The 24198-nt window shown below is 43.6% G+C and overlaps 3 protein-coding genes across 3 annotated transcripts; all 3 read left to right on the top strand.

The window, feature by feature from the left end:
* The first annotated feature begins 15918 nt into the window (after positions 1–15918).
* On the top strand, positions 15919–17916 carry LOC119771148. The gene is made up of 2 exons (XM_038266572.1): positions 15919–17285; positions 17349–17916. Exons 1-2 carry the CDS (start codon positions 15919–15921, stop codon positions 17914–17916), a joined length of 1935 nt encoding a protein of 644 aa, XP_038122500.1.
* A 1137-nt stretch (positions 17917–19053) lies between these two features.
* On the top strand, positions 19054–20710 carry LOC6052653. The gene is made up of 2 exons (XM_038266571.1): positions 19054–20189; positions 20245–20710. The coding sequence occupies exons 1-2, from the start codon at positions 19054–19056 to the stop codon at positions 20708–20710; spliced, it is 1602 nt and encodes a 533-aa protein (XP_038122499.1).
* Positions 20711–20792: 82 nt separating this feature from the next.
* Positions 20793–23028, top strand: LOC119765600. The gene is made up of 2 exons (XM_038249835.1): positions 20793–22281; positions 22338–23028. Exons 1-2 carry the CDS (start codon positions 20939–20941, stop codon positions 22861–22863), a joined length of 1869 nt encoding a protein of 622 aa, XP_038105763.1. The 5' UTR covers positions 20793–20938; the 3' UTR covers positions 22864–23028.
* The last annotated feature ends 1170 nt before the right edge of the window (positions 23029–24198 follow it).

Raw genomic sequence — 24198 nt, 5'->3', positions numbered from 1 at the left:
TGGCCAACCCGGACTTTAGCGTCCCGTTCTGCGTGCAGACCGACGCTAGCGATTCCGCTCTCGCAGGAGTTCTAACGCAAGTTCACGATGGGGTAGAGAAGGTTATCGCATATCACTCGGAGAAACTGAATGGAGCCGAGCTCAATTACCATGCCGCCGAGAAGGAGGGATTGGCCGCGCTCCGGTGCATTGAGAAGTTCCGTGGTTACATCGAGGGAACCCATTTCACACTCGTCACGGACTCGTCTGCGCTCTCATTCATCATGAGATCGAAGTGGCGCTCATCTTCGCGGCTCAGCAGATGGAGCATAACACTTCAACAATACGACATGGAAGTCAAACATCGTCGCGGAAAAGACAACATCGTGCCGGATGCTCTGTCTCGGTCGATGGAGTCGCTAGGTGCGAACGATGGAGACGCGTGGTACAACAACCTGTTTCAGGCTGTGACCGAGGATCCCGAGAAGTACATGGACTTCCGGATCGACGATGGCCGGCTGTACAAGCTCGTTTCTTCTCAATCGGATGTTCTAGACTACCGGTTTGAGTGGAAAGAGTGCGTGCCGGAATCTAAGCGTCGAGAGGTGCTGAAAAGCGAGCACGATGGAAAGCTTCACATCGGCTTTGAGAAGTGCATCGAGCAGCTGAAAAGGAGGTATTATTGGCCGAGAATGAGTGCCGACCTCAAGAAGCACATTGGGAGATGCGACTCGTGTAAGGAGAACAAACATTCCACGGTGTCGATGGCACCAGAGATGGGAAAGCAGCGAGTAGCAACAAAACCGTTTCAGATCGTGTGCATGGACTACATCCAATCTCTTCCCAGAAGCAAGCAGGGCAATGCCCACTTATTGGTCATTCTTGACATCTTCTCTAAGTACTGCCTTCTTGTTCCGGTGAAGAAGATATCTGCTAGTTCATTGTGCACGATTTTTGAGCAAAATTGGTTGCGAAAGTTGTCGGTACCACAGTACTTGATCACGGACAACGCCACGACATTTCTGTCCAAGGAGTTCCAGGACCAGCTGCAAAAGTACGAGATTCAGCATTGGGCGAATGCTCGTCACCGTAGCCAAGCGAACCCGGCGGAAAGGCAGAACCGAACGATCAACGCGATGATCCGCACGTACGTTCGTGAGAACCAACGTTTGTGGGACACAAAGATCTCGGAGATAGAGCACGTGTTGAACAACACGGTGCACTCAACAACAAAATTCACCCCACATCGCATAGTGTTTGGGCACGAGATTGTCACTCGTGGTACTCAGCATCGGTTGGAGAAAGACGAGGATCTCACAGAAGAAGAGAGGATGGAGGCGATGAAGGGAGTGAGTAGAAAAATCTGGGAAATGGTGAGAGAGAATCTTAAAAAGGCTCACGAGAGCACAAAAGGACATACGATCTGCGTCACAAGAGGTACTCACCTTCGTTTGACGTTGGCCAGCGGGTTTTCAAGCGGTCGTTCCGACTGTCGTCCGCAGGTAACGATTATAACGCCAAGCTGGGTCCTCAGTACGTGCCGTGTGTCATTGTCGCCAAGAAGGGTACAAGTTCGTACGAAGTCGCCGACATGAATGGAAAGTCCCTGGGAGTGTTCTCAGCAGGTGACTTGAAGGCGTAGTTTGCCGCGCATGGAGCATGAATGCAGCCGATTCCTGTGGAAGGTCAGGAGGTGCTCCGACAGCTAGTCCGACAAAAAGTTCATCTGGTCCAGTTGTCCATTCCCTTCTGCATAATTCCGCCATGTTTCGGGAGTGCAGCTGCATTATGTTGTGCAGCAGTGCGATGCAGAGGCACTGTAGGCAGGTTTTTAAGAAGAAAGTCGACAGAATTAGTAAAATCCTAGGTCAATCAAAGAGAATTGTTTTTTTTTTTCACATTTTAATTGATTTTAATTTGTTTTGTGTTGTTTCATTGATAGGAGTGATGAATGAAATGCAGTTTGCACATAAATGCAGCAGTTGCATTGATTATCTTGGTATGCGGTACTGTAAAGAGCTCATCTAGTACTGCACTACTTAGTGATCGATGGCGTATGTCTGTATGTGTGCGAATGTTGTACGTAGATATCATAACCTCCAAAGTCACTGTCCAATAGTAATTTTCCAATAACTTATTTGCGCAAAATAAAAAAAAATTTCAAAGTCAGTCGTCACGTCTTGTAGTACGTCGTCGTCGAAACAGTCTAGTCATTTTCAGTACACCGTACTTACCTTTGAACGCATATTTTCCTCATATTTTTTTTCATTCACATGTAGAATATCAACAATGATCTCGCAACTAGGAAATCATTAAGTTTATTCAACCTCACTTGAGATTCCACTAATTATTGATCAAAAGCGCTTTTCCAGATCTGGTTTGATCTTAAAATGATAATCTACCCTCAAGGAGAGGTGAATAAACTCAAAATATTTTCCTAATTGTAATATCATTGCGACTTACCATATTATTCAAGCACATATTGATCACATGTAGCTTGACAATAGTTTGACATTAGCATGACAGTTGACAGACGGGAGCTGATTGCATACACAGATGAAGAAGTGATAACGTTATCAACACGATCGGGTCAACTCCGACAATTGAAATATTTCGCGCGCGCGTATGAAATGAAGATGGTACCGTAAAATTGCGTCGTTTTGAACATGTTTTTTTTAATTTATTTATTTCCGGAAATTTAGGGTATTTTTGTTTATTGCATGCTTAATTCATTCAAAAATATAAAAAAAATACAAAAAAATAAATAAAATTGCTTACTTAAAAATTCCAAAAATCAATTATTCATAATTAAATTCTTTGAATTATCTCAGTTATCTGATTGGAATCGCTGGAGACCGGAGTCGATAAGACATTGATGGTCAGTAGAGACTTATTACAGTCTTGAAACAGAGAGGAGCTTTCGAGCGATGATAACTTATGACCCCGATCCAAAGCAGGACTGATGTAAATAGAAAAATGTTGCATGCTAGTTTTAATTTGTACATATTTTATTTGATATTTATTTATTTGTTATTTATTTATTTATTTATTTATTCTGTGATGTAAATTGTAAATTTTGTAAATAGTAACGGTTTTAAATTGTTCCTCATTTTTGTTGGTTAGTAGGACTTTGTGATGTGTTGCTGGAGGCCGGAGTTGAAGAAACATTGAGGGCCAGTACATTGGTAAAACCGATTAAACAGCGTGGAGTTGAACACTTGTGTTACAACGATGAAACCTTATGACCCCAACACAACCCACACTGTGCGAAATGTCTCCTTTCAAGTATTCGTCTGCAGGACCTAGTAAAACGCATTTTTATTCGAGTAAATTCCTGTCAACTACTGCGCGCAAAACATAAGAAGTGTGAAAAGTGATTTTGTGAGAATGCAGTGGTTACGACGTAGGTTCAGCAGGACGCTACATCTTATTGAAGTGAATGTTAAAAAAAATATTAGCTTCACTAATATTTTTTTACCCGAGTGGGAGGAGAGTGTAACCAGTGGGTGTGTAGTGAGTGAATTCCAGTGACACAGGGGCAGGTTAGCGAGTGTGTTCGTTGAGAGTGAGACGATTCGGTTTGTGTCACCCACGGAGAGCGAGCGCGACCACCCCGTATGAGATCGCCAATGAGATGGAGTAACGCCGCTAGCCACCACCAGAGGGCCGAAGAACATCGCAAGGATGGTAGCGGTGGCGAAAAGGATGATGATGATGATGGGGCGAAATATGGGACTTCGCCGGATCAGAGGTTCGCGGTTCCATGTCCTGCCGTAGATCGGCCATTTGCCCGGTGTATCGGAAAGTGTACGCGTCGTACAGATCGCGAAGAAAGCCGTCCGAGCTACGCTTAAAGCTCCGCGGCGTGATTAAGTGAAGTGCCGCGACTCACCAAGGAGAAGGACTTCACGGAGGACACGGAAAGACCGTGCAAGACACCCCAGGACATCCAGGTAAACCCGCGAACCCGTCAATAACCCTGATCTGTGCCCCGAAACTAACGCCCAGTGTAACCGCCATCTTGTTCCCCCATCTCATCACAGGACCCCGTAGTTTAGCTACAAAAGCCGGAATCCGCGACTCGGATCTCCCGGAATAACCCGTGGCTCGCCAGTGGTATCCCCAACCCGTCCACCGTGCACAATCGGTGTCGACCAGCGACCAGCCGCTCAAAGCTGAGTCGTGTGAGTCCTCCATCCGGGAACCACGAGCCACACCCGAAGACCTGCCTTACATCAACCAACCCTGCGCCGGAAACCGGGCAAGACCAGCGGTAGCTGAAGCTCGAGTCCGTCAACACACTCGAGGACGCGCAGAGGGCAGGCAAACGAGGGTCCAGCGAAGGCTGCAGCAGCATCAACCCGTGCGTCGGAACGTCGACGGCCACGACAAGCCACCCCAGGCCAGCGAGCAGCGCGAGCAGGCCGAGGTCGGAGACAGCGATCGCGTCAGCAGATCCAGCAGCAGCGGCAGCAGTAGCTGAGGGCCCCGAGCAGCAGGTCCGCCCACGGACAAACAAGGAAGAAAGTGTCAAGGTAGGAGATAGACAATAAGGAAGTGGGTTAGGACAGGAGGGAGAAGGTCAGGTTTAGGAGGAAGCCGTGACAAGAACGTGACAAACAGGACAATAAACCGAGGAGTTAAGCTTGATGCGACACCAGTGTTTTCCTGCCTCGTGAGCATAATTTATGCCGACCCTGAGGTTCAAAAAGGGAGTTATTTGGACCACCCACTCACCCCATTGAGTTTTATGTTTCGATCCCCTTGCCTTGTAGCATGAAATAACTAAGAGGGTCACCCTAGTAGACCCGAAAGTTATAACAGGCCACCGGAAGATCCGGATTTTTGGAAAAAGTGTCAGATTTATCCAATTGTGAACTGATAACCTTTCTTCTACCATGAATAGTCATGCAAAACAATCCTAGAATAATATTAAATACCACATGACCCATCGGAACCGGTTCCACCGATCTCCGGTGGCCACATCCGGAACCGTATTAGGAAACAGCGTAAACTAGTCATGCGACGTATCAAACTTCTTGATTTTGGATGGAGAGTATCCTTAAAATGTATTTTTGCCTCTGGTGACCGGTTCCCAGGTTCTCCGGTGGCCACATCCGAAGATCATATTTGGCAAATTCCTGAAACCACTCTTGCGACATATCAAACTTCATGTTTTTAAAAGAGGAGTTTATAACTGATGTCCCCATCCAAAATCAAGAAGTTTGATACGTCGCATGACTAGTTTACGCTGTTTCCTAATACGGTTCCGGATATGGCCACCGGAGATCGGTGGAACCGGTTCCGATGGGTCATATGGTATTTAATATTATTCTAGGATTGTTTTGCATGACTTTTCATAGTAGAAGAAAGTTTATCAGTTCACAATTGGATAAATCTGACACTTTTTCCAAAAATCCGGACCTTCCGGTGGCCTGTACTCCGGCCACCGGTCCGTGCAGTGCGATTTTTCATCGGATTATTGTTCCTGGAGCAAAATCGAAGCTTTTGGTGTATAGCAATCGATGGTTTGCGCGAAATCATGTTGCGGTAATTTTTTGGGCCCGTTTTTCCCACTGTGCAGTGGTTTGAGTCGCAAAGGTGTTATAATGAGTGATCTAAAATTGCCTGAGACGAGAATGGACTCGATTATCCGAAGGTTTGTATGGGAAATAATCGAATTTTTTTGTAGGTTTGTGTGGGAAATAATTTAAAAAAATATGTTTTTTTCATTCTTACATAAAATTTGAACCAACCACATTTTAGTCAAATTTCAATGGTTGATTGCCAATTAAATCAAAGAAATGCATTATTAAATTTTTCATCACCGCCATTTTGGCCGCCATCTTAAATTTAAAAATTCTAAATCACTTTAGAGTTGTGTGTGTGTGGGCCAATCCAATACCCGCTAACCGGTAGCGAAATTATGGGAAAGTATAATTTGTATCAGACTGTGTATATGCCGAATGCTGATACAGCTTATCTCAGTCCCGGGTATTAGGTGGTGACAGCCCTCGCGCTGCTTCCAACGACCCATTTCAGAATTACAGAGCTCCTTGCGGTCCAATTCCGAGGTCGCTGGGCATTGTTCGGCCCCGCCGAAACATAGAAGCAAGCATCTGAAGGAAACTCGATCTATATTTAGACTTCCAATCCCATCAGGCAAATCAGGGACCAGCACGTATTTAATATGAGAAGATGGCATGTTTCAACACTACAGATCAATTCACTGCTAGAGTGTATGTAAACCTTCTGATGGCCCGACTGCTCAGCGTCCCACCAGACCACCAATCCAAAGGTGTGAGTTCGAATCCCACCTGATTCATTTTATTTTTTATTCATATTCAAATTCCTGATTCCAAATTTCAAAGGTATCGACCGGGATTTGATCCCTGAACCTTCTGCTTGGGAGACAGAAGCCGTAACCATTAAGCCACGGAGCCGGTTGAATGGGACGTTGTTCTCTGCATGGCTTTTTGCGAGATGAGAGCAGAGGACAACAATCATCTCAACGTTTCCACTTTACCCGGGCTAACGACCGGCAGTTCCAGTTCACGATGATTTCCCTTCATATGTTAAAAACCACTTATGATTTTGGCACATATTCCGTTTGTCAGTGTTTCCTGTCATTACTGGAGGGAAAAATCTACGTGGAATCAGCTGTGCAGACCTCATGTATGACAGGAATGCAGGTTGAGCGACTCCCACGGGCATTCTAAATGTTACGTCTGTTGCTAGGCAATGAAAGACAGTTTCGTTGCTAGACTAGAGCGTTTATTGAAATGCGTCCGACTTTGTGGACTGTCGGGATTTGAGTGAGTTCTGGGGCTGTTGTAGGCATGGCCTACTACATCTCCCCCTTTAAGAGGTTTGAGGGATGTAAAATCTTCATGTGACCGGCATCTGGTTGTGGCCAAATCTTGTCTTCACGTGGCGTCCAAGACAGGTGTGGTCCGCGAACGACGCTTGACGGCTTGAACCAGACGATGCTTGTGACCGCCGCTTTCCCCCCTACGGCAAGATTCTGGGGACCTCTTGCAGCCGTCGGAGAAATGCGATGGTTGAACTTTGTTGACAGCTTCCGAAATGATCGCAGGACATCCAGACGGCCGGCGTTGGCACAGGAACTGCTGTCGGTAAGCTTGATGACGTCGCTCGATGTCGGCGACTGACGATCACCGGGTCCGGGAACACTGTCGGCAGGCTCCGCAGGTTGATCGTCGTAGGTTGGACTTGAGACGGCCAGGTCGACGCGTTGTTCCGGAGCGACGACGGCCTTGTTGTCTTGCAGACTGGGTGTGCAAGCGCTGTGTCCAAACGGATCCGTTGATGCCACCAGATTCTTGGCACGCAGCTGAACTGAGTTACAGCGTCCAAGCGATTCGTGGTGTTGATTTGGATTCATGGCGCACAGCGAGTTGAACGGAACCGACCACAGATCGAATGCTTCGATTGTGTCGATCCCCATCACGTTGAAGTCAGGATCTCCCGTGACGTAGATGCATCCTTCCTTCGTGACGTTCTGGACGGTAATGTTGGCGTTGAACTTACCGATGATGTTGATGCGACCTCCAGCGGCACCCACGGCGTTGACGTCCGCTGCGTGAATGTGGGGTTGTCCGATTTGCGCCCACACGTTCTTGGAGATCATCGTGATGTCGGAAGCGGAATCCAGCTGCATCTGCACGGTCGTCCCGTTGAGCCCGATGCGGATGTACTTCCTCTTCTGCTTCAGGTCCGTCTGCTTGACCAAGCGAATGCCCTTGGACGTGACGAAGTCCTTAGACCTTGGCTGCTCGACCTGTTTCGATGACTTCTGCTCGGCCATGGAGCAATAGCCTTCCTTGTGCCCTTGCCGCTTGCATCTGCTGCACATGTGGTCCTTGTAGCTGCAGTCTCTGACATAGTGCATGTCACCGCAGAGCCAGCACGGGGAACTTGGCACCTTCTTCTCCGTCGCAGTAGGCCGTGGTTGCTTAGCGACGGCGTGGATGTTGAGTTTTTCGGTTTTCTCAACCAGTTGCGTGTCCTGCTTGAGGTTGATGATCCGATGGCACTCTTCGACCAGATTTTCGAGCGTCAGCCGTGGTGCTGCGCCCTCAGCAGGAGGTTCAGGTTGGGGTTGGCCTCCTCGGCTTCCAGCTTGCTGATCAGCCTCGTCCGGATTTCAGCGTCGCGCGGTGACTGGAGACCGCACACGAACCGGAGCGCCTTGAACTGATCACTGGACAGTTTCTTCAGCTGGAACGCTTCACAGTGCCGGTTGACCGATGCCGCGTACGAAGAGAAATCGTCCGCTTCGTTCTTCGCGTACTGGAGACATTGGTACCGGGCGTGGAAGAGAGAAGTTTGTCGCCCGAAGAGCTTCTTCAACTTCGTGATCGTGTCGTCGAACTTGAAGTCTCGGGGGTGTTTCGGCAGGATGCTGTTCACGTAGCGCTCGTGGAACTGCGTGCCGATCTTGCGTAGAAGTAGCCTCACCTTCGCCTTGTCGTCCAGGTGCTTGCCGTCCTCCTTGAAGACGTCCTCGTAGCGCGCGAACCACGCATCGAAGAAAATTCCGTCGTCCGGGTCGTAACGGAACTCTTCGATGGCCGTTGCCAATGACTCGATGATCTTCTCGCTGCCGGAGGGATTTGCGTTGGCCTGTTGGAGTGCCGCAATCTGCTCCTGCTGGGTGGCGATCAGACTGGTCAGCTTGAGGATGGCGTTCTTCAATTCTGGATCAGACGACATCTTGAGACCTTGAACTTTGCGAAGCTTGAAAACTGTTCTGCTTTTCCTCGTCGCCAAACTGTTACGTCTGTTGCTAGGCAATGAAAGACAGTTTCGTTGCTAGACTAGAGCGTTTATTGAAATGCGTCCGACTTTGTGGACTGTCGGGATTTGAGTGAGTTCTGGGGCTGTTGTAGGCATGGCCTACTACACTAAATCACTTTAGAGTAGTTTAGGGGTAAATACTTAAGGGGTTACATACATGTAGAAAATCACACAATTTTATGTTACAGAATATTTGTTAAATCCACTCAAAAGATGATTATTAATCACTCCTGAAAGTTTCATGAAGATATTTCATGATTAAACTGAGTAAGAGACGATTTAAGCTCAAAATTTTGCCATGCGCAAAGCGGGCTGTCAAACTTTGTTGGCATTTTTCTCTACACCCCGAGTTGATTTACGGGTGCCACGATATCTCGAGATGGGATGGACCAAATTGGCTGAAATTTGAGCTGAAGACTCTCAAGATGTGCTCCGTGTGCATGACGAAGCCCAATTTTTAAAATTAGCTATCTAAAAAAAAATACAAAAATCAAAAACTAACGGTTTTTTATATGAAAAATACAAACATATTTTTATCTTTTTTTAAAATAAACTTTTTGAAAATCGGGCTTCGTCATGCACACAGGACTGGTTGAACGGGCCTTCACCAACATTTTGAGCCGATTTGGTCAAGACAGTGTTGAGATATCGTGGCACCCGTTTTTTGAAACTGCTAACTTGAAATTGCTATATCTCGGCAATGATGCAACCAAATATCTTCAAATTTGTTTTGTTAGTAGGTGAAAATGTATATTTTAATGCCATTAAAAAAGAATTTAAAAAAAGTTGAAGTGTGTGCTCATACTAACGTCTGACTTTTTTTGCCGATATACACCTTAAGCTCGACAATCAAAAATATGACAACGAAAAAAAATTTGTTCGATTTTCCGAAGTGAAATTTTGCCAAGGCTTTCGGATAACCGAGTCTGGATTGTAATAAAAAATTGCATAATGAGTTGAAGTGAATTCTGAATTCATTTTCATTACCGAGTTTGCGAAAAGGATTTATTTAATCAAGTTTCATTATTTTTATGTTTTAAGAAGCTAATAAAGGCATTTTTAGAGTTAAGAAAATAGACCTTTCAGACAGAATATATCATGAACGAAATTTCCCTCAGAATTTTGTTCAAATGTAAAAAAAACGTTTTCTAATTTCTATCACAAGAGCACAAGAGGGTAGAAAAAAACAACCTTTCACATTTGAAAAAAGCATAAGTTAGCCAACATTACTATCTCCTTTCAACCTGTTGAAATTAATTTCCCTTCTGCCTCCCCTCACACGAGATAAAAAAAAATAGCCACACAAAATGAGGATTTTCCCTCCTCCAACTCCACCAACAAACGAAAATTAAAACAGGCAACCGGACATTTCCAGTGCACCCTCAAAGCATAAATTTTGCACCTCACCTCAACTACACAATCACACAACAATGCAAGGGTCGTGGTGTGCATGACTGCTTTTGTTGCCCCACTGCCAACGAGTTTTCGTGAGATGAAAATTATCATTCTGTATTGGGGAGGATGAATTGGGGGAAGAAGCACCCCATCCTGCGTCCTTTTGCAATCAATCGTTTTCGTGATGACAGACCACATGTTGGGTTTGCTGCCCCGATGGGATCATCATGCCGCGTCATCCTGGCGTAATTATGGGTCATGGGTGCATTTTAATTAGACTCTTCGTCGTATCACGAGATTCCCCTCGGAGCGGGTTGTCCACTTCATCAATTTACAATTAACAATTGTGTCAATTGCATTATACCATTATTGGCCACTGCCGCTGAGTCTGAGCCTCGGACGACCGACAGGATCATGTCAGGCTGGTTGATTTGAGTTAATTAATTCCATCAGAATTCGACTGGGTCAGTTCTTTATGTGGTGATTTTTTTTTTGTTTTCAAGCACATTTCTTTCAAACTTATCTAATTTTTCATCAAGTTTTGTTATTGAACACGTAAATATATGTGAAAAACTATCTAACCCCACATATCCAGACAACCCTGAAGAAGACCAAACAATTCACAGAACAACTCGTTATTTTCGAGTCCTTTTCACGTGTGTGTGTGTGTGTAGCATACAGGAAAAGCGAACCATGACCAGAACTAGAGGAGAGGAGGAACTCGACCGAGCGTGATCTCTAGTTGTTGTTGTTGTTGTCTGCGACCGAGGTAGGTGATGCAAAGTTTTCAAATCATCAAATCAAACATTGCTCCGCTCGTCCACCATCGTTTCCCTACAGCTTGAAACGGTCACTGTCTGGGAGTAACGACAAAAAAATGCGTTTATTTACAGAAATAAAGCGATTTGCAACTTGAAAATGTTTGTGTAGTTTTAAATTTAATTGCATAAAGTTCATTTTTGCAATTCCGTCGTGAAACTACTTACTTTTCCTGTCATTCTTGAACGACGAAATAGCCTACTTTTCTGTACCAAAAATAACAGAATCGAATAGCAACACTTTTCAAAATAAATGCTGAAAAGTTCTACTTTTCAGCACTCAAATGGGTGCTGAAAAGTTGAACTTTTCAGCACTTGTTTCGAAAAGTAACATTTTCAACATTTTTTTGATTTAAACGATTTATTGACAAAAAAAAATGAAAATTTGACATAAAATTTCACTCAGTGTGGGTTTTTTTTGGAATTGCAAAAAATGTTGTATGGAACTCGTTGCAAAACTTGATTTTTTCAGCACTCTTCGTATTTATCCAACTCGGTGAACCTCGTTGGATAAATGTACGACTCGTGCTGAAAAAAATCTCTTTTTGCAACTTGTTGCATAAACTCCTATTTTTTTTTTTGCATTTCCTGCAAATTTGTAGCATCAAATTTTGAGAGGTTTGGGAATGAAAATTAAATAAATCAAATTAAAGTTTTTCAAAATATTTCAGATAAAACAAGGATAAAATTCAAGAAACAAGAGTAATAACAAGATCCCATTTTTTTAGTTATTTGCTTTCCCTAGCGAAAGCCTTACGATAAGGAACAAAACAATCACTTAGAAAGGATTATCCTGCTTATCCTTTTGCGTGGCGATGTTACTGGAATGTGTGGAAGCGCCCACTTTACCCGTTTTTTTTCCTTTTCCCGGAATGAGAACGATGCATGACAGCAGCGAAATCTCTACATAAATGGTGCAAAAACGACGTGGCGATAAAAGGATTACGCTCCTCAATGAAAGAGGTGTCTAATCTGATGTAAACAACGAGATCAGTAAGTAGACGATAACGAGCCTCGCACTATTATAATTGTGATGAAGGACTTTCTTGAAAATATGCTCTTAACTGTGTGGTGCTAATTACTTTACTATTATGTTTTCTTGTTAACTATTCTCGATATACAAATCAACTCTACAATAATATTTTAAACAAAATTACGATTAAAATCCAAAATTTACCGTCTTTGGTGAAGACACCTACTCTATCAGAAAATCGCTTCCCAAGGTACAGAGTTTCAAATCTAGAGTTTTTTGAAAGGTCAGATATACCTGTAAAGCTGTTGGTCTGTTCGAAAAAGTTGAAAAGCATTAAATTTCGAATGAGAATCTCACATTCAGAATATTTGAATGAAAACAGCGGAATCTGCTAATGAAATCGATTTTCTGTTTTTGTTCATTTTTTCAATTTAAAATGACTTATTTAAGGTCTGCTCTGTAGAAACTATTAAAAAGTACAATAAAAATGTGGCCCCTACAAAATTTCTTGTTTTTTTCCTATTCTCTACGATTTTAAAACCACAAACATCATTTGGCCGAAAAAATAGCAATAAAAAATCAATACTTTTACTTCCCAATGATGTATGCAATGCTCGATCAAAGCAGGCTATATTTTTGTGCCAGCTATTTTGACAGCTGAGCGGATCCCTTAATGCATTGTCCACGTGGATACTTTAAGGGGGGAGGGTATTAGGGAGCGTTCTTTGATTACGTAACGCAGGTGGGGGAAGAGGGGGTCGGAGGCTGTGTTACGCTCCATTCAAAAATTTTAAAATTTGTATGGAAATTTTGTTACGAGGAGGGGGAGGAGTCTAAAAATCCGTTTTTTGCGTTACGTAATAAAAGAACGCTCCGTTAGCGATTGTCTTCGCTCCATAAACACATTTTTTGCATGAACTATTGTCCGGAAGGAAGGTGGGTGGGTCTAGAATTTTCAAAAAAGTGTCTACGTGGATGTGGATAAGGTGTCATCCATTAAGTACGTTACATTAAAATCAGCCAAAATTTAATCCACCCTCCTTTGTCACGATTTCCCTATGCCTCAAAACCTTCCTCTTCCCTCAGAACGTGACGTACTTTATGGATGATGAGTAATGGGTGTCCCCTCAAGAATTAAATCGAAATAATGTAATAAAACATTTCAGAGTCTTGATTTGGTCCCAAAAACCTCAAATCAACATTCAAACAGTATTGAATTTGACTTCTATCAATTCTCAATGTATATAAATATACATCATGATGAGTAAAATTGGCGTATACATCATTGTTTGTTTGCTTAATAAAATGGGCCCCAGAGCAGTTTTTTGAAAAATTCTTTCGTTAGGAGGTGGCTTTTAAGATTTTTTATCAGACTGTACAATACAATTGAAAAGGTTCAAAATGGCGTATACATCATATCGCCGTAAAACGGCAGTAGGCCAGGAAATAATATTCAGCTTGTGGAGCAATTTCAAAAATTGCATAGTCCCAACAAAATTTAGCTAAAAAATAGAAAAAAATCCAACGCAAAAAAAAATTACATGAATGTGTTCTTATAAAACATACAATTTATCAGTTATATTATTTTATTATGACCGTTTATCAAAGTTTCTGTCAACAGACGTGCAATCATCTGAAAGCTTTTTAAAATGCATTTTATGCAGTACAAGGAAGTTTTTAGGAGTTTTCTGTTATGATTATTAAATAGTTTACGGAATTTTATGGTGTAGTACAGAAATACAGCATAGGAAAAATCGCGGAAAAAAAACACTTCATATTTTTGAACAGAAACCCGATGCCCGATCATCGACTCGTGGAGTTTAAATTTATTTCAAGGGAGTAGAACCCAATGTACTTCGAGTGTCTATTTGGGCTAGTCGAATGAAAGACTCCACATTTATCCTGTTTTCTCAAGCTCATAAGCGCATCATACACAAACTCGCACCGAGCGAGATATAAATGACACCGGAAAGTACAACAACAAAAAAAGAAAAATGAAATATTACTCCATCTTCCGGAGCTCGAACCCAACATCGGCAAAAAGATTTTCTGTGAAACGTAGGGGGAATGTACCTAGATTTTTTTCAATTTTAACGCTATTTTATTGGTTTGAAAACAGTAGAAAATAAAATCAATCGCATACAAAATTGAAATGGAATGCGCAAAGTGTGGACGCAACTAATCGCTCCCAAATTTTAGGGGGTTGTTTTCAGGCCCAAAAGGCATACATTTTTTTTGTTGGTTTGATTTGATCATTTTTGAATTTTTCCATATAACGACGAGCCAGTTTAATGGGCACATTTCCCCTAGTACCTGTTTCTGCTCACCCGTTATGTATCATTTTGAACAAATATCTATACTCGATTCATCCTCTTTCAAAAACGGTGAACTGGAATGGACCTATGCTGCGAAAAATGTGACATCGTCGTCGTCGTTTTGCTGAACCAAAGGAATTGCCGGCTCGGGGCCTCGGGCGGCGGAGTTCTTTCGTTCCTTCGAGAATCTCGAGATAAAGGTTATGTCGTTGGCATGTGTGTGTGTGTGTGCGCCGGATCCTGCTTCCTTAACTCATCAATTTTGGAACCCGTTGGCGTTCCAGGTTTTGGAATGTTGCTACTCGTTGCTCATCCTACTAGATCTTAATGGCTTTGATTATGAAACGCAGCTTAAAATGTTATCGATCTGTGCTTTCAATTTCGGGTTTTTGGTAATTTCATTACATCAACTGATACTGTTATTTATGCACTTAGTAAAAAAGAGATTGTAAAATTACATCTGGAGATGGTAACAGATAAAATTTTCAGCAGTTTCCGTTGAATTCCAAACTTTTTTTAAATTAAACAAGCCTTACCCGACAACCTTCGTTCTGCCTTTTATGTCGTTTGTTGACGTTTTTTTGCATTTTTGCTTATTCCGCCTCCTGTGATCAAAGTTTGATTTTGCGCAACTTGTTTCATACAATTTACCGATGCTCCAGAATCGGTTCCTTGGGCCTACACGAACTCAACGCAACAAAGAGCACCTCGATCCGACCGCCCGTATTGAACTGATTCGCGTTCGAACAAAACCGTCGAATTTTTTTATATGTATAGATAAGAACACAAGCTAAACCCGACAAACTTCGTCTTGTCTTTTTCCGTTTCTTGACGTTTTCAGCTTGTTTGCTTATTCAGCCTCCTATGATCAAAATTTGATTTTACGTAACTTTTCCCATACAACCTGCAGATTTTCCGGAATCGGTTCCAGAGTGGCTAAAGTTGTAACTTTTTGGCATAAGAACCTTCCTTGGACTTATACGAACCCAACGCAACAAAGAACACCTCGATCCGACGCTCCGTATTGAACTGATTCGCGTTCGCAACAAAACCGTCGATTTTTTTATAAGTATATATAACTCTTTTTACTGTGCACGCAACGATTGAAACCAAGCATACACAGAAAAAAATAATGTAAATTTGGAAGCTTTAATTTTGGAAGGTTGAATATTACCTCTTTTATGATGTAATTTTACCTCAATTTAGACTGAAAAAGTGACATTACACCAGAAAAGTGGTAAAATTACACATTTCCAGAGGTAAAATTACACCTTTTTTCTGACATAAAAGATGTACCCCTTCCCAGATGTAATATTACCATGATTTTTTTTTCTGTGTACCTTACATTATATTGTATTTAATGCATTGCCAGACCTAATTATGGTGAAAACATGAAAACACGTGCGTCTAATGTAAGTGAACTAGGGTTTCTAAATATCATTACATCTTACATCGAAAGCATTCTTTATGGTAGATTGTACCCCTAGAATGATTCTTTTTGTCTTCCTGCTGAAGGAATTACGTTCAAATTACCTTTTTATTGCCATCAAGAATCAATGCTATAAAGCGCGACTCTCCTATGCGATCAATCGCTCAATCCTGTCGAACCCACCCAACAATGCAGACCGTTAGTAGCTTGCCGTACAGTCTAACGTTCGTGCTCGGCGTCGTCGTCGGGGTGACCCTGGAGGACACCCTGGTGGAGGTTTTCCGCCGGTACACCATCCCGATACAGTACCACCACAGTCCACTGCTGATTGAGCACTTTTCGTTCGACGAAGAAACGCAACGCCTGCAGAAGGATTTAATCGGACGGATTTTGACCCGTGTTGCGGACGCAGTGTTGCTGGTTCGATTCGATGTGCGAGGGCAGGCGTCCAAGAACAACTTGATTTTTCTCGATGGGAGTGACGACTCTTTGGCACGGTTTATTCACGGCTGGAACCGACAACGGTACGATCGGGGAGGTTATTACTGTGTCGTGGTTTATGGGAGCGATGGTAGAGTTGGTGGTCGTGAACTGACCAGGAAGATATTGGACGCCATGTGGAAGCTGAGAATGTTGTACGTCGTTGTGCTGACTGCTGACGATCGTGGAATGAACCCGGAAATGACCACTTTTTGGCCTTATGGACGGACTCACTGCGGAGGTGTTAGTCCGATTGTGGTAAATTTCAATTCAAAGGAGTTGATAGCAGATCGGTTGGCCAATTTCTTTGGCTGTCCTTTGCGAGTGGGAACTTTTGAAAATCAACCCTTCATACGGTTGAACTGGGACCGGAACGGCAAGACGCAGCTGTTTGGATTTGAAGGATTGTTGGTGAACGTGTTGGCTAAAAAACTAAACTTTTCGATCGAAGTGGTTACGCCTCCGGGTAACGATCAGTGGGGATATCCGAGAAAGGGTGGTAAAAGTACTGGACTGATGAAACTCATGGTTGATGAAACAGTCGACTTTGGAATCAGTTCGTTGGGATACACTGAGGACAGAAGTGCCATTTTATTGCCGGGGATTCAGCATTACACCTCATACGTAGTATTTGCCGTCCCTTCTGGAAGGCCGTATTCTTCGTTTGAAAAACTGTTCCTGCCCTTCGACGAATACTCCTGGCTGGCCGTTTTTGTGACTCTAGTAGTGGCGACTGCAATCATTCTAATAATCAACACCCAGCCAATATCTGTCAAAAATTTCATCTACGGGCACGGCATTTGGGGACCTCTGACCAACATGATCAACATACTTTTCGGTGGCCCACTGGACAAAGCACCCAAAGGAACGTTCGCCCGAACGTTGGTCGCGATGTGGCTCATGTTTACGCTGGTGATCCGAACCGCTTACCAAGGATCTCTCTACAAATATCTCCAGGTGCCGAAAAATTTCTCTGCGCCACTGACGATGGACGCCCTGGACAAGTCTGGATTACATTATCACATGATTGATTTGGCATCCGAATTCTTCGTTGATTACCCCAACGTGCTTGCAAGGTACAATCGTGATTTTATTTGATTCGATTCAACTCCTAAACACAGTATTCACCCCCCTTCCAGAACGCACTTTCTCCCCCACGAGCGGCCACTCTCCGATTGGATCAACAAAATCGGCCGAGGCGAGCTCGTCGGCGTTGTCCTCTGCCTGGTTGATCACGTGGCCTATCACAACAAGCAATTCCCCATCGACGAGTTCGTCTGGGCGACCAAAGAGTACGTCGTGGGCTTTCCGATGGCGGCGTTCTACCCGATGCAAACGTTCCTGCGCGAAACGTTCGACCGCGAGATTCAGCTGATCGACTCGTCCGGGCTGATCCAGCACTGGGTGGGCCAGAGTGCCGATTACGACTTTAGCCACGATCGGCGCGGAACGGCGGTGACACAGGCGCTCAGCTTCGGCAACATGTTGGGGGCGTTCCAGATTCTGGGTGTTTTGGAGCTGGGGGCAGTTTGCATGTTTCTGCTGGAGCTGTTGGCCCAGAAATGGCACTTGCTGCGACGTTTCGTTGACTGGATGGAGGAGGACAATCCCGTACGGAGTGCGAAAATCATTATCGTGAGGCCTAGTTTAATTGTGTTGGAGACAGTTTTGGCTACACCCAAACTTGAGCAGCCAACTCCTCTGTGAAATTTGACGACCAAATGTGCAGTTACTCAATTAATTAAAAGCTTGCGGGCGAGTTGTGGGAATGATACTGTTTTTTTTTAATTTCAGTATATAATAATATAAAAATATAAAAATTGAAATTACAAGCCATGGTCTCAAAATTTGGATGAAAAAAGTGTTTTAAAGTGCTTTTTACACCTGCCCAGTTGTTTTGCAATCATTAGTGTTCAAAATATGAAAGTATTGAAGAGATTTTTTTTTTCGGCGAAAAAAAAACTTTTTGCGGTGCTGTACATTGGATTTTCACAAAAATTTAAAATATTTTTGATCGATCCCAAACATGCTAAATATGATTTTGAATGCAGGAAAATGCATTTCTAATTGTTTTCAGTTGCTTAGACTTCTAATTCCTTTGAAATTTTGAAGTTTTTTGAAAAAAATTTTTTTTAGCCCCCTGATTTTTCGGACCGATTTGAAGGTGGGGGCGACATAAACTTTGAACAATATTTGCAACGGCCTTACTAAATTATCAAAAAATAAATTCTATGTGAAGTAAAGTTAATTTTCCCATGACCCATGAAGGGTGTCGGGGCCGCATTTACAAAGTGAATTCAGTGCAGAACGCAATCTGTACTCCTCATGGTAGAAAAAAGGGAAACTCACGTTCAAGCAGAGATAACATCTCGTTGCAGCAATCATTGGTTTGGGTGTAAGAGTATATTTCAAAAATAAATGTCTACTATAAAAGTGGGTTTGTTTTAAAATTCTTGAAACAAAAAATTAAGCGTAAGTTGATAAATCGTTCTGTCAAACCTTTCATCAGTTCATAATTGCACCATTGCAGACAAATGAGGAATCAGATAGGCAATGAAAAACTCATTATTTGTTCCTTTAGTTATAAAACCTCGCTCTAACTTGAATTAGCTCCCATTCTCTTTCTGACCTGCTAAAATGCAGACACTTTTCCTGATTGCTTACGTAGTGACCGTTTCCGGCACAAACCTGGAGAACACACTGGTGGAAGTGTTCCGAAAATACGCTCCATCGATTCAAAGCACCCACAACCCTTTGCTAATTGAGCAATTTTCCAGCGATCAACAGTTTAAATACGCTCAGTTGGACCTCATCCACCAAGTGCTGCTCCAGCTTGATACCGAAATGCACCAAGTTCAGTTCGACGTTCGAGGCAAACCATCCGCCAACACCTTGATTCTGGTTGATGGATTTGAAGCGTTTCGAAGATTTGTCCGCGGCTGGAACCGCATGCGTTACGATCGTGGTGGATACTACTGGATCGTTTATCAACGGCATCGCCAAGTGGATCGAGCCGAGGTGGAACAAATTGTGGAAGCCGCTTGGGAGTTGAGACTCCTGTATGCAATTGTAATCGTGGCTGATTCTCGTGGAGACAATGTTGAGATATTTAATCTGTGGCCCTACTCTCAAACCCATTGCGGCGACGTTGAATCCGTGCTGGTGGATTGGAGGTCAACGGATATGTTGGCGGATCGGTTGGGAGATTTCTACGGCTGTGCGTTGCGGGTTGACACCTTTGATAATCCGCCCTTCGTTCTGCTGGATTGGGACAAAATGGGCAGAACAAGTATGCTGGGGTTCGAGGGAATGTTGGTGAACATTCTGGCCAAGAAACTCAATTTTTCGGTGGAAGTTATTACGCCGCCGGATAACGATCAGTGGGGATTTCCGCGGACGGATGGAAATAGTACGGGATTGATGAAACTCATGGTTGACGAGACAGTTCACTTTGGGATCTGCTCGATCGGATATATGGAAGATAGAATAGCTGTATTGCTCCCTGGATTCCAGCACTACACTTCGTACATTGTATTTGCCGTTCCTTCCGGAAGACCGTACTCTTCGTTCGAAAAGCTGTTTTTGCCGTTTGAGTGGAAAACTTGGTATGCCCTTTTCGGAACATTGCTAGCATCTTTGGCAGTCATCATGATCATCAATACGAGTTCAGCGCCCGTGAAGGAACATATTTACGGTGGTGGAATATCGTATCCTTTGACGAACTTAATCAACTTACTCTTTGGGGGACCACTGCATAAACATCCCAAAGGATCGTTTCCTTTGGCTCTGCTCATGTTATGGTTGACCTTCACCTTGGTTATCCGGACAGCATACCAAGGGTCACTCTACAAGTACTTGCAAGTACCGAAGAACTTTTCCGCTCCATTGACCATGGATGCGATTGACAAGTCGGGTTTGGAGTATTACATGTATGAAATTGCGGCCGCATTTTTCGCAGATTACCCCAACGTTCTTGCGAGGTAAATTCAATTGCAAAACACTACCCCCAAAGTTTTGGATCCTCTTCTATTTCAGAACTCACTATCTACCATTCGACATATCGCTCTCGGACGCAATTGATCAAGTTGGCCGAGACGTGCTGAGCGGAGTCGTTCTTTGCACGGTTGATCACGTGGCCTACCACAACAAGTACTCCCCAGCGGAGGAGTTCGTTTGGGCTACCAAAGAGTACGTGCTGGGAGTTTCGATGGCCGTGTACTACCCGACGCGAACCTACCTGCGGGACACATTCGATCGCCACATTCAGATCATCGATTCAACGGGATTGCTGCAACACTGGGCTGGCCAGAGTGCGGATTACGACTTTACGAGTGATCGTCGGGGGGTGGCAGTGAACCGTGCGCTCAGTGTTGCCGATTTGTTGGGATCGTTTCAGATTTTAGGTGTGCTGAACGGGGGAGCAGTGGTAATGTTTGCGCTTGAGATGGTTGGTTTAAAGTGTAGGTTGATTTTGCGACTTGTGGATTGGCTGCAGGGATGAGGGTGAATTAGAAATTTCTGTCATCAAATGCTGACGTAATTTGATGTGTCAATTACCATGATAATGTAGCCTTGTGTAGTTAATAAATCTTGGAATGGAAACAATGGTATCTAGTTATTATGACATATCAATTACAGTTTGTAATTGATAGCTTCTATTAGCAACTACCGTAGTTGAAATCGGTTATACCCTCAGCAATACCCTCTTTGACCATCGAAACGCGCCACGATGCAGATCTACTTCATCAGCTTCTGTCTAGTGGTAATTTCCGGCACTCAGCTGGAAGAAACCATCGTAGAGTTGTTCCGAAGATACACGCCTCCAATTCAGCGTTGCCACAACCCTCTATTGATTGAGTACTTTTCGTACAACAAAGAAGCTCGATACCTGCAGCAAGATCTGATCGGTCGACTGTTGAACCAACTGGATGGCGATATGCCGCTGGTCCAGTTCAACGTCCGCGGAAAACCGTCCGTGAACAATCTGATCTTCGTCGATGGGTACGAGTCATTTCGGTGGTTTGTTACGCGCTGGAATCGTCAGCGGTACGACAGGAGCGGATACTACTGGATCGTGCACCTGCAGTCGTTTGGTGAAGATCACGACGTTGTTGAGCGAATTCTGGAAGCCACGTGGGAGCTGCAGATTCTGTACGCGGTGGTGATCGTGGCCGATTATCAGGAGGAAAACGTTGAGCTGTTTACGTTTTGGCCTTACGCCGATACCCACTGTGGGGATGTGAATCCAGTAAGGGTCAATTGGAGATCGGTGGATTTGCTAGCAGACCGATTGGAGAACTTCCACGGTTGTGTGCTCAAAGTTGGTGCCTTCGAGAATAGGCCCTTTGTTCAGCTTGACTGGGACAAGCTAGGGAATACGTATATGCTGGGATTTGAGGGATTGCTGGTGAATGTATTGGCTAAGAAGTTGAATTTTACTGTGGAAGTCGTCGTACCACCGGGGAATGGTCAGTGGGGATATTTGAAAAAGGGTGGCAGAAGTTCGGGCCTCATGAAGCTTCTAATGGAAAATGCGGTGCACTTTGGAATTTGCTCCATTGGATTCACCGAGGAGAGAACCAGCATGCTGTCACCGGGAATTCATCACCACACAACATACATCGTATTTGCTGTTCCTTCCGGAAGACCGTACTCTTCTTTCGAGAAACTGTTTTTGCCTTTTTCGTGGGACACGTGGTACGTCCTGTTTGCAACTTTGTCAGCAGCTTTGGTGATCATCATGATCATCAACACAAGGTCGAAATCTGTAAAGAACTTCGTGTATGGTTCGGGAATTCGTGGTCCAGTAACCAATTTGATCAATTTACTACTCGGTGGACCACAAGATAAAGCGCCCAGGGGTACATTTGCCCGAACGTTGGTCGCTTTGTGGTTGATCTTCACAATGGTAATCCGGACAGCATACCAGGGATCACTGTACAAGTATCTCCAGGTGCCGAAGAACTTCTCTGTCCCGCGGACCATGGATGCGATCGACAAGTCAGGCTTGGACTACTACATGCTCGAACTGGCCGCCGAGTTCTTTTCAAACTACCCGGAAGTGCTCGCAAGGTAGACCAAACAGTACTATAATTGTTCTAATCATAAAACAATAAACAATATTTCAGAACAAAATTCCTGCCCCACGACAAACCTCTCCTGCACGCGATCACCAGAATCGGCAGAGGTGAGCTAAACGGAGTCGTGCTGGTGCTGGTTGATCATGTGGCCTACCACAATAAGTACTTCCCGGCGGACGAGTTTGTGCAGGTCACCAGCGAGTACGTGATTGGTTTCCCGATGGCGGCGGTCTATCCGAAGCAAACCTTCCTGCGCGATACCATCAATCGGGAGATTCAAATGATCGACTCGTCCGGACTGGTGCAGCACTGGGTGGAGCAGGGCGGGGACTATGACTTTGAAAGTGATCGTCGCGGGGCAGCCGTAACGGTGGCACTCAGCATCGGCAATCTGATTGGGGCCTTTCAAATTTTGGCCGTGCTGGAGCTGGGAGCTGTGCTGATGTTCCTACTTGAAGTTGGAACCAAATGGAGTCGGGTGATGAAACGATCCGTTGATTGGATGGAGGAAGAAAAAAGCGAACATGATTCGGAGGTTCTTTTTGTGAAAAAGCACAATGTTTTGAAAGAATAAAAAAAAAACAATTTGGTAATTTTACTGTAAGTAAAATCAATTAATTGTCTCGTAAAACCAACATTTGCTTGTCTCAAATTGAACCTCTTGCCTCCGATGACTCACATGGTCGATTTCAATTCAAATAATTTCAAACGGAACCAGGGAGAAATTTGCTCTCTTTCACACAGCTTGCTATGGTAAAGGAGAGAGCTTTCACTGAGAGCGAAAGCGGAAGAGAGTGCTATAAAAAGCTTCAGTATTGTATGCGTTGGGGCAAAATTAGACTGCATAAAATTATTATTTTATGGATTGCCACGGATATTTAAAACTTTTTTTGTATAAACTAAAAATAAAACAAATTAATGACAAATTAATCTATTTATTATTGGAAGAAATCCTTCAAAATTGAAAGATAGTGAGAAAGTATTTCGAATTCCAAGCAAATGCACACACACAACAATCGACTACAACTCCACCCCAACGATGCCGTTCGTTCAGTGTTGATTGAGCTTCCAGCGAGAAAGGATGCCCAACGCGATGCTGTCGTGCCGGGTGCTGGAAAATTACGACACGAATTTCTGGGCAGGTTCGAAGCTTGAGGACTATGAAGTGATTATGACGGACTTGATTTCTGGGGAGATACGATATTTACCACGGCAGTTTTTAGGTTGAAAAAAAAAAATGGAATTGACTAAAACTAAGTTCAGACAATATCAGTATCATTTAATCTGTCTTTATGTACTATAAGTCTCTGTTGAAAATCATTTAGTTTGGTAAAGTACTTCAAAAGTTACATAAACACACAATTTGGCTGGGTGCAAAAAAAGTTGATTTTCTGATAACTTCAAACCAGGCCATTCTGGACCGATGTCGTAAATCAACAGCTTGACTATCGACTTCTAGTGGATATAGGAGAACAGCGTCTTATTCAATCTTCCCTCTTTAACTGAAGACTTCCATCATTGACATGATTTTTCTTTCAAAGATATAAATTTTGCGTAGCTATCAATATTTTGACAGAATTCCTTCTACAAGTTGTTTAGAATAGTGCCCTACACATGCTGATTCCTTTTGGTAACGATTCTCCCATTCCTTGCAAAGTTATGGAAATCGTCATTAATCAATGATTGCCAACTAGCATGTCAATGATTGCACCATAATATTTTTTTTTTTTTTTTTTTTTTTTTTGGGAGGGTGATCCAGCCGCACATCGTTGATGTCGAAACCTCTAAACTGGGCCCTCGTCCTGTCACGTCCGTCAGTAGTCCTGTCGTACATTACAACTAGAATCAGATCTGCCAATGAATTAGTACACTTCGACCAAATAAACACTGACGCTGTATGGATCTGACT

This window comes from Culex quinquefasciatus, chromosome 1, assembly GCF_015732765.1.
Source record: "Culex quinquefasciatus strain JHB chromosome 1, VPISU_Cqui_1.0_pri_paternal, whole genome shotgun sequence".
Taxonomy (NCBI): domain Eukaryota; kingdom Metazoa; phylum Arthropoda; class Insecta; order Diptera; family Culicidae; genus Culex; species Culex quinquefasciatus.
This window is presented reverse-complemented; position numbering and strand designations above follow the sequence as displayed.